Here is a 10,631-nt window from a genome sequence, read left to right as displayed (position 1 = left end):
CTCCAACCACTGACACCCAAGACTGATCGCCCACCCCCCAACCACTGACACCCCAGACTGATCCCCCACCTCCCAACCACTGACACCCAAGACTGATCCCCCACCCACAACCACTGACACCCCAGACTGATCCCCCCCTCCAACCACTGACACCCCAGACTGATCCCCCACCCCCCAACCACTGACACCCCAGACTGATCCCCCACCTCCCAACCACTGACACCCAAGACTGATCCCCCACCCACAACCACTGACACCCCAGACTGATCCCCCCCTCCAACCACTGACACCCAAGACTGATCCCCAACCACTGACACCCCAGACTGATCCCCCCCTCCAACCACTGACACCCAAGACTGATCGCCCACCCACAACCACTGACACGCCAGACTGATCCCCCACCCCCCAACCACTGACACCTCAGACTGATCCCCCACCCCCCAACCACTGACTCCCCAGACTGATCCCCCACCCCCAACCACTGACACCCCAGACTGATCCCCCACCCCCAACCACTGACACCCCAGAGTGATCCCCACCCCCAACCACTGACACCCCAGACTGATCCCCAACCACTGACACCCCAGACTGATCCCCAACCACTGACACCCCAGACTGATCCCCCACCCCCAACCACTGACACCCCAGACTGATCCCCACCCCCAACCACTGACACCCCAGACTGATCCCCCAACCACTGACACCCCAGACTGATCCCCCACCCACAACCACTGACACCCCAGACTGATCCCCCACCCACAACCACTGACACCCCAGACTGATCCCCAACCAATGACACCCCAGACTGATCCCCAACCACTGACACCCCAGACTGATCCCCCACCCCCAACCACTGACACCCCAGACTGATCCCCCACCCCCAACCACTGACACCCCAGACTGATCCCCCACCCCCAACCACTGACACCCCAGACTGATCCCCCAACCACTGACACCCCAGACTGATCCCCCACCCCAACCACTGACACCCCAGACTGATCCCCAACCACTGACACCCCAGACTGATCCCCCACCCCCAACCACTGAAACCCCAGACTGATCCCCCACCCCCAACCACTGACACCCCAGACTGATCCCCACCCCCAACCACTGACACCCCACACTGATTTCCCCACCCCCAACCACTGACACCCCAGACTGATCCCCAACCACTGACACCCCAGACTGATTCCCCACCCCCAACCACTGACACCCCAGACTGATCCCCCACCTCCAACCACTGACACCCCAGACTGATCCCCACCCCCAACTACTGACACCCCACACTGATCCCCAACCACTGACACCCCAGACTGATCCCCACCCCCAACCACTGACACCCCAGACTGATCCCCAACCACTGACACCCCAGACTGATCCCCCACCCCAACCACTGACACCCCAGACTGATCCCCCACCCCAACCACTGACACCCCACACTGATCCCCAACCACTGACACCCCAGACTGATCCCCACCCCCAACCACTGACACCCCAGACTGATCCCCACCCCCAACCACTGACACCCCAGACTGATCCCCAACCACTGACACCCCAGACTGATCCCCCAACCACTGACACCCCAGACTGATCCCCCACCCCCAACCACTGACACCTCCCCTGTCTGTAGTACAGGCTGCACAGCTACTATAAGGGTGGAGGATGGGATGACTCCTCCCTTCCTCTCCTTGTCACATGACAGCTGTCAAACAACTAGTGCATGTTTTAGGTATTGCCTGTTCATTAGGCTGTCCGGTGTCCGGTCGGATAATGCCTCAGGTCGGAGATTAATTCCTGTGTGCTCGGCTCCTCTCCTGGTCAAATCTTGATCGTTCAAGTACCACGTTTTGATATGGCGCATGCGCAGTAGCCATTATATGGCTTCCCATTCCTGCAATTTTAAAGACGCTCGTTCCCCTTTAAGGGTGGGTGGTCCTAAGCTATACGTGTGGGGCGGGCAGAGAGTTCCGGGTTAGTCACGTGGTCGGTGTTGGAAGCGTGTTTGGTGTGAGCTGGGAAGAGGCCGAGTAGACAGCTGTTACCATGTCCGTCCTGAGCGGCCCCGAGCGGGTGTCCTCCCTGTTCCGGGATATCAGTGCGGAGGACGAGGAGCAACAAACCACGGAGATCGAATCCCTCTGTATGAACTGCTACCAGAATGTGAGCGGACAGTACACAGGGGGAGGGGGGGGGGCTGTGTGATAGGACAGTACACAGGGGGGGGGGGGGCTGTGTGATAGGACAGTACACAGGGGGGGGGGGGGCTGTGTGATAGGACAGTACACAGGGGGGAGGGCTGTGTGATAGGACAGTACACAGGGGGGAGGGCTGTGTGATAGGACAGTACACAGGGGGGAGGGCTGTGTGATAGGACAGTACACAGGGGGGGGGCTGTGTGATAGGACAGTACACAGGGGGGGGGGCTGTGTGATGGGACAGTACACAGGGGGGGGGGGGGCTGTGTGATGGGACAGTACACAGGGGGGGGGGGCTGTGTGATGGGACAGTACACAGGGGGGGGGGGGGCTGTGTGATGGGACAGTACACAGGGGGAGGGCTGTGTGATGGGACAGTACACAGGGGGGGGGGGCTGTGTGATAGGACAGTACACAGGGGGAGGGCTGTGTGATAGGACAGTACACAGGGGGGAGGGCTGTGTGATAGGACAGTACACAGGGGGGAGGGCTGTGTGATAGGACAGTACACAGGGGGGGGGCTGTGTGATAGGACAGTACACAGGGGGGGGGGGGGGCTGTGTGATGGGACAGTACACAGGGGGGAGGGCTGTGTGATGGGACAGTACACAGGGGGGGGGCTGTGTGATAGGACAGTACACAGGGGGGGGGGGGGGCTGTGTGATGGGACAGTACACAGGGGGGGGGGGGGGCTGTGTGATGGGACAGTACACAGGGGGGAGGGCTGTGTGATAGGACAGTACACAGGGGGGGGGGGGCTGTGTGATAGGACAGTACACAGGGGGGGGGGGGGCTGTGTGATAGGACAGTACACAGGGGGAGGGCTGTGTGATAGGACAGTACACAGGGGGAGGGCTGTGTGATAGGACAGTACACAGGGGGGGGGGGGCAGTGTGATAGGACAGTACACAGGGGGGGGGGCTGTGTGATAGGACAGTACACAGGGGGGGGGGGGGGGCTGTGTGATAGGACAGTACACAGGGGGAGGGCTGTGTGATAGGACAGTACACAGGGGGAGGGCTGTGTGATAGGACAGTACACAGGGGGGGGGGGCTGTGTGATAGGACAGTACACAGGGGGGAGGGCTGTGTGATAGGACAGTACACAGGGGGGGGGGCTGTGTGATAGGACAGTACACAGGGGGAGGGCTGTGTGATAGGACAGTACACAGGGGGGGAGGGCTGTGTGATAGGACAGTACACAGGGGGGAGGGCTGTGTGATAGGACAGTACACAGGGGGGAGGGCTGTGTGATGGGACAGTACACAGGGGGGAGGGCTGTGTGATAGGACAGTACACAGGGGGGGGGGGGGGCTGTGTGATAGGACAGTACACAGGGGGGGGGGGCTGTGTGATAGGACAGTACACAGGGGGAGGGCTGTGTGATAGGACAGTACACAGGGGGGGGGGGCTGTGTGATAGGACAGTACACAGGGGGAGGGCTGTGTGATAGGACAGTACACAGGGGGGGAGGGCTGTGTGATAGGACAGTACACAGGGGGGAGGGCTGTGTGATAGGACAGTACACAGGGGGGAGGGCTGTGTGATGGGACAGTACACAGGGGGGAGGGCTGTGTGATAGGACAGTACACAGGGGGGGGGGGGGGCTGTGTGATAGGACAGTACACAGGGGGGGGGGGCTGTGTGATAGGACAGTACACAGGGGGAGGGCTGTGTGATAGGACAGTACACAGGGGGGAGGGCTGTGTGATAGGACAGTACACAGGGGGAGGGCTGTGTGATAGGACAGTACACAGGGGGAGGGCTGTGTGATAGGACAGTACACAGGGGGGGGGGGCTGTGTGATAGGACAGTACACAGGGGGGGGGGCTGTGTGATAGGACAGTACACAGGGGGGGGGGGGGGGCTGTGTGATAGGACAGTACACGGGGGGGGGGCTGTGTGATAGGACAGTACACAGGGGGGGGGGGGCTGTGTGATAGGACAGTACACAGGGGGGAGGGCTGTGTGATAGGATAGTACACAGGGGGGGGGGGCTGTGTGATGGGACAGTACACAGGGGGGGGGGGCAGTGTGATAGGACAGTACACAGGGGGGGGAGGGCTGTGTGATGGGACAGTACACAGGGGGGGAGGGCTGTGTGATGGGACAGTACACAGGGGGGGAGGGCTGTGTGATGGGACAGTACACAGGGGGGGAGGGCTGTGTGATAGGACAGTACACAGGGGGGGAGGGCTGTGTGATGGGACAGTACACAGGGGGGGAGGGCTGTGTGATGGGACAGTACACAGGGGGGGGAGGGCTGTGTGATGGGACAGTACACAGGGGGGGAGGGCTGTGTGATGGGACAGTACACAGGGGGGGGGAGGGCTGTGTGATGGGACAGTACACAGGGGGGGGGAGGGCTGTGTGATAGGACAGTACACAGGGGGGAGGGCTGTGTGATAGGACAGTACACAGGGGGGAGGGCTGTGTGATAGGATAGTACACAGGGGGGGGGGGGAGGGCTGTGTGATAGGACAGTACACAGGGGGGGAGGGCTGTGTGATAGGACAGTACACAGGGGGGGGAGGGCTGTGTGATAGGACAGTACACAGGGGGGGGGGGAGGGCTGTGTGATAGGACAGTACACAGGGGGGAGGGCTGTGTGATAGGACAGTACACAGGGAGGAGGGCTGTGTGATAGGACAGTACACAGGGGGGAGGGCTGTGTGATAGGATAGTACACAGGGGGGGGGGAGGGCTGTGTGATAGGACAGTACACAGGGGGGGGGCTGTGTGATAGGACAGTACACAGGGGGGGGGGGCTGTGTGATAGGACAGTACACAGGGGGGAGGGCTGTGTGATAGGACAGTACACAGGGGGGGGGGGGGGCTGTGTGATAGGACAGTACACAGGGGGGGGGCTGTGTGATAGGACAGTACACAGGGGGGGGGGCTGTGTGATAGGACAGTACACAGGGGGAGGGCTGTGTGATAGGACAGTACACAGGGGGGGGGCTGTGTGATGGGACAGTACACAGGGGGGGAGGGCTGTGTGATGGGACAGTACACAGGGGGGGAGGGCTGTGTGATGGGACAGTACACAGGGGGGGAGGGCTGTGTGATGGGACAGTACACAGGGGGGGAGGGCTGTGTGATGGGACAGTACACAGGGGGGGAGGGCTGTGTGATGGGACAGTACACAGGGGGGGAGGGCTGTGTGATGGGACAGTACACAGGGGGGGAGGGCTGTGTGATGGGACAGTACACAGGGGGGGAGGGCTGTGTGATGGGACAGTACACAGGGGGGGAGGGCTGTGTGATGGGACAGTACACAGGGGGGGAGGGCTGTGTGATGGGACAGTACACAGGGGGGGAGGGCTGTGTGATGGGACAGTACACAGGGGGGGAGGGATGTGTGATGGGACAGTACACAGGGGGGGAGGGCTGTGTGATGGGACAGTACACAGGGGGGGGGAGGGCTGTGTGATGGGACAGTACACAGGGGGGAGGGCTGTGTGATAGGACAGTACACAGGGGGGAGGGCTGTGTGATAGGATAGTACACAGGGGGGGGGGGGAGGGCTGTGTGATAGGACAGTACACAGGGGGGGAGGGCTGTGTGATAGGACAGTACACAGGGGGGGGGAGGGCTGTGTGATAGGACAGTACACAGGGGGGGGGGGGAGGGCTGTGTGATAGGACAGTACACAGGGGGGAGGGCTGTGTGATAGGACAGTACACAGGGGGGAGGGCTGTGTGATAGGATAGTACACAGGGGGGGGGGAGGGCTGTGTGATAGGATAGTACTCAGGGGGGGGGGAGGGCTCTGTGATAGGACAGTACACAGGGGGGGGGGGAGGGCTGTGTGATAGGACAGTACACAGGGGGGGGAGGGCTGTGTGATAGGATAGTACACAGGGGGGGGAGGGCTGTGTGATAGGATAGTACACAGGGGGGGGGAGGGCTGTGTGATAGGATAGTACACAGGGGGGGGGAGGGCTGTGTGATAGGACAGTACACAGGGGGGGGAGGGCTGTGTGATAGGACAGTACACAGGGGAGGGCGGGCTGTGTGATAGGACAGTACACAGGGGAGGGCTGTGTGATAGGACAGTACACAGGGGGGGGGGGGCTGTGTGATAGGACAGTACACAGGGGGGAGGGCTGTGTGATAGGACAGTACACAGGGGGGGGGGGGGGCTGTGTGATAGGACAGTACACAGGGGGGGGGGGGCTGTGTGATAGGACAGTACACAGGGGGGGGGCTGTGTGATAGGACAGTACACAGGGGGGGGGGGGCTGTGTGATAGGACAGTACACAGGGGGGGGGGGCTGTGTGATAGGACAGTACACAGGGGGGGGGGGCTGTGTGATAGGACAGTACACAGGGGGGGGGGGCTGTGTGATAGGACAGTACACAGGGGGGGGGGCTGTGTGATAGGACAGTACACAGGGGGGGGGGCTGTGTGATAGGACAGTACACAGGGGAGGGCGGGCTGTGTGATAGGACAGTACACAGGGGAGGGCGGGCTGTGTGATAGGACAGTACACAGGGGAGGGCGGGCTGTGTGATAGGACAGTACACAGGGGGGAGGGCTGTGTGGTAGGACAGTACACAGGGGAGGGCTGTGTGATAGGACAGTACACAGGGGGGGGGGGCTGTGTGATAGGACAGTACACAGGGGGGGGGGGCTGTGTGATAGGACAGTACACAGGGGGGGGGGGCTTTGTGATAGGACAGTACACAGGGGGGGGGGGCTGTGTGATAGGACAGTACACAGGGGGGGGGGGGCTGTGTGATAGGACAGTACACAGGGGGGGGGGGGCTGTGTGATAGGACAGTACACAGGGGGGGGGGGGCTGTGTGATAGGACAGTACACAGGGGGGGGGCTGTGTGATAGGACAGTACACAGGGGGGGGGGCTGTGTGATAGGACAGTACACAGGGGGGGGGGGCTGTGTGATAGGACAGTACACAGGGGGGAGGGCTGTGTGATAGGACAGTACACAGGGGGGAGGGCTGTGTGATAGGACAGTACACAGGTGGAGGGCTGTGTGTGTGATAGGACAGTACACAGGGGGAGGGCTGTGTGTGTGATAGGACAGTACACAGGGGGGGGGGGGGGGCTGTGTGATAGGGTAGTACACAGGGGGGGGGGGCTGTGTGATTGGATGGCGCGAGGGCTGTGTGGTTGGACGGGGAGCCACAGGGCTGTGATTGGAGTGTGTACAGGGGGTCCGGTTGCCCCGTTCCTGTCTTATTTCCTATAGAACTATAAGGCTGACCATTCACTATACAATCTTCTTTCCATCTGCCATCAACTATGGTGGACAGGGCTCTCCTGGTTTGACACTCTTTCAATTGGATTACACGGGGCACTTAAAGTGGAGTTCTGCCCACCAAAAAATAAATACATAAAGTCAGCAGATGCAAGCACTGTAGCTGCTGGATGTTAATATTAGGACCCTTGCCTGTCCAGCGATCCTGCCATGTCGACACCCCAGCTGACTTTTAAATTAGCTCTTGGGTGCTGCCGCCATTTCTTGATAGGGAAAGAAGCAGTGAAGCTTTTCAGTGGTTCCCTACTGCACATGTGCTAAGCATGCTGGGCTTTGTGAGTGCCCTGGTGGCAGGGGAAGTAGAAGGGGAGCTGAACTTCCGAGTGACTTCACAGCGGTAAAGTCACCCTGAAGTGAGAGCGGGTTACTGTCAAAAACATGTACAGTGGATGTAAAAAGTATACACACCCCTGTACAAATGTCAGGTTTCTCTGATGTAAAAAAAATGAATCATTTCAGAACTTTTTCCACCTTTTAACGTGTCAAAAACTGTACAACTCAGTTGAACAACAAACAAATCTTTTATGGGGGGGGGGGGGGGAAGTAAAAATTAAAATATGGTTGCATAAGTGTGTAAACCCTTAAACTAATACTCTGTTGCAGGGCCGTCTTTAATATTGATTAGACCCTGGGCAAACATTTTCTTGGGTCCTCCCAAATGCACTTACCAAATATTTGCAGGCAGTGCGGGCTCAAGAGGCAGCTGCTTTGGGCCTCACAACAATGACTGGGCCCGGGGCAGCTGCCCCTTTTGCCCTGTGTTAAAGATGGCCCTGCTCTGTTGAGGAACCTTTGATTTTATTACAGCACTCAGTCTTTTTGGGTATGAGTCTATCAGCATGGCACATTTGCCCATTCTTCTTTGCAAAAACACTCCCAATCTGTCAGATTGTGAGGGAATCTCCTGCACACAGCCCTCTTCAGATCACCCCACAGATTTTCAATTGGATTCAGGTCTGGGCTCTGGCTGGGCCAGTCTAAACCTTTAATCATCTTCTGGTGAAGCCATTCCTTTGTTAATTTGGATGTATGTTTTGGGTCGTTGTCATGCTGAATGATGAAGTTCCTCTTCATGTTCAGCTTTATAGCAGAAGCCTGAAGGTTTTGTGGCAATATTGACTGGTATTTGGAACTGTTCATAATTCCCTCTACCTTGACTAAGGCCCCTGTTCCAGCTGAATAAAAACAATCTGGAAGCATGATGCTGCCACCACCATGCTTCACGGTGGGTATGGTGTTCTTTTGGTCATGTGCAGTTTTGTTTTTGTGCCAAAGATATCTTGTGGTATTATGGAAAAAAAGTTCAAACTTGGTTTCATCAGACGATAACACATTTTCTCACATGCTTTTGGGAGACTTCAGATGTGTTTTTGCAAAATTTAGCCGGGTGTGGATGTTTTTCTTGGTAAGAAAAGGCTTCCATCTTGCCACTCTACCCCATAGCCCAGACATGAAGAATACGGGAGATTGTTGTCACATGTACCACACAGCCAGCACTTGTCAGATATTCCTGCAGCTCCTTTAATGTTGCTGTAGGCCTCTTGGCAATCTCCCTGACCGGTTTTCTTCTCGTCTTTTCATCAATTTTTTTTTTTTTTTTTTTTGACGTCCAGTTCTTGGTAATAGGAAAATGGTGGTCCCAATTCCGTGGGGTTTAAATACAGCCAACACTCCGGACAAATTGTAAAATAAATCAAACAAGTTTATTATACATATATAGAAGACAATCAGACAAAACAAAGTAAATAAAATAGACATTGTTATACCACATACGGTCAGTCATCTGTGCTTAAACATGGTTTTACCAGATATGCTAAACAGGCAGAGGGTGACGCCATAAGCATAGCATTACAGTACCAGTTAACCCAACATGTTTCGGAAAGTAAATTTCCTTCTTCAGGGGATGTAGCACAGGTTATGTCTGTCTATTGAAAAATGAAATATACAAAAATCCAAAAAAGTACATAATGTATTTCAAAGGAGTATATATCATCATATTGATCCAATGCAAAAAAAACCTTGAACCTTTCTCTCTGGCCTAAGATTTAGCCTCCTTTGATGTGCTGTTTTATTCTTCGATATACACGGGGTAAGCATAAATCACATATATATGAATCCTCTTGTAATATCCCTTTTGCCTTGTAGTATTCCTCATGCAATGTGCATAGAGACACTCCTGGGAATTGTTAACTGTAATATATTTATTTATGGATTTTGCATTGGATCAGTATGATGATATATACTCCTTTGAAATACATTATGTACTTTTTTGACTTTTATTTTTTTATATTTCATTTTTCAATAGACAGACATAACCTGTGCTACATCCCCTGAAGAAGGAAATTTACTTTCCGAAACATGTTGGGTTAACTGGTACTGTAATGCTATGCTTATGGCGTCACCCTCAGTGTTGGGGGTAACGAGTTACAATGTAACGGATTACAGTAACTACGTTACTTTTTTTGGTAACGTAGTAATGTAACGAGTTACATTGGTAAGATCGGTAACTAAATTACTTTACATGGCTTGAGGAACGCACTTTCCTGCGTTACTCAAGCCGTGAGGTCATATAATCATCAGGGCAGCTTTATTCCCAGGGGCTTTTACATTAAATAAGATTCCCAGGAGGCGAACTATTTCTCCATTTTCGGGCGCGTAGGTATACATGCAGAAGCGCCGCTGTATTGCACGTGAACTAAGTTCCGGCTGGGCGCCGGCCAGTCCGCGCACTGCCTGCCTAGCCTATCCTCTGCGGCTCTGCCCTCCTCGTCAGCGGAGTGATTCTTCCGCCGCAGGAGCCGTGGGCGTGGACTCGGAGACAGTGAGGGAGAAGAAGTGAGAGTCTGTCTAGCCTAGCAGGTAAGTGTCGCGACAGCCCCTTTCCTAGCTCACTGTCACCGCTCAGCCGTGCCCCCAGTTTTGCTTCTGGCAAAAGCAGCAATTAGCACAGACAGTCTTCTCACTGCCTCCATAAATGATCGGCTTTTTCAGCTCCCTTGCGCTGCCCGCTGGCATGATGTAAATGATCGATCACGGGTCCTTCTGTCTGTGCACTCTCCAACCATCTGGGGGCACGCTGTGGTCACGCTGTGGTCAATCTGGGGGCACGCTGTGGTCACTCTGTGGTCAATCTGGGGGCACGCTGTGGTCACG

The 10,631-nt window shown here is 56.1% G+C and overlaps 1 protein-coding gene across 1 annotated transcript in view; it reads left to right on the top strand.

Annotated features, from left to right (window-relative positions):
* Nucleotides 1-1,980: 1,980 nt before the first annotated feature.
* Nucleotides 1,981-10,631, top strand: part of ZPR1 (ZPR1 zinc finger) — a gene marked incomplete at its 3' end in the record, with an annotated part of 83,353 nt that continues 74,702 nt past the window's right edge. The window contains 1 exon segment of the mRNA XM_082273975.1: nucleotides 1,981-2,160. Within this exon segment, the coding sequence (XP_082130101.1) occupies nucleotides 2,044-2,160 (117 nt within the window). The 5' untranslated portion in view covers nucleotides 1,981-2,043.

This window comes from Pelophylax lessonae, assembly GCF_965119305.1.
Source record: "Pelophylax lessonae genome assembly, chromosome: 12".
Lineage (NCBI taxonomy): Eukaryota > Metazoa > Chordata > Amphibia > Anura > Ranidae > Pelophylax > Pelophylax lessonae.
The sequence above is the reverse complement of the archived record's forward strand: the minus strand, read 5'-3'. Positions and strand labels throughout refer to the sequence as shown.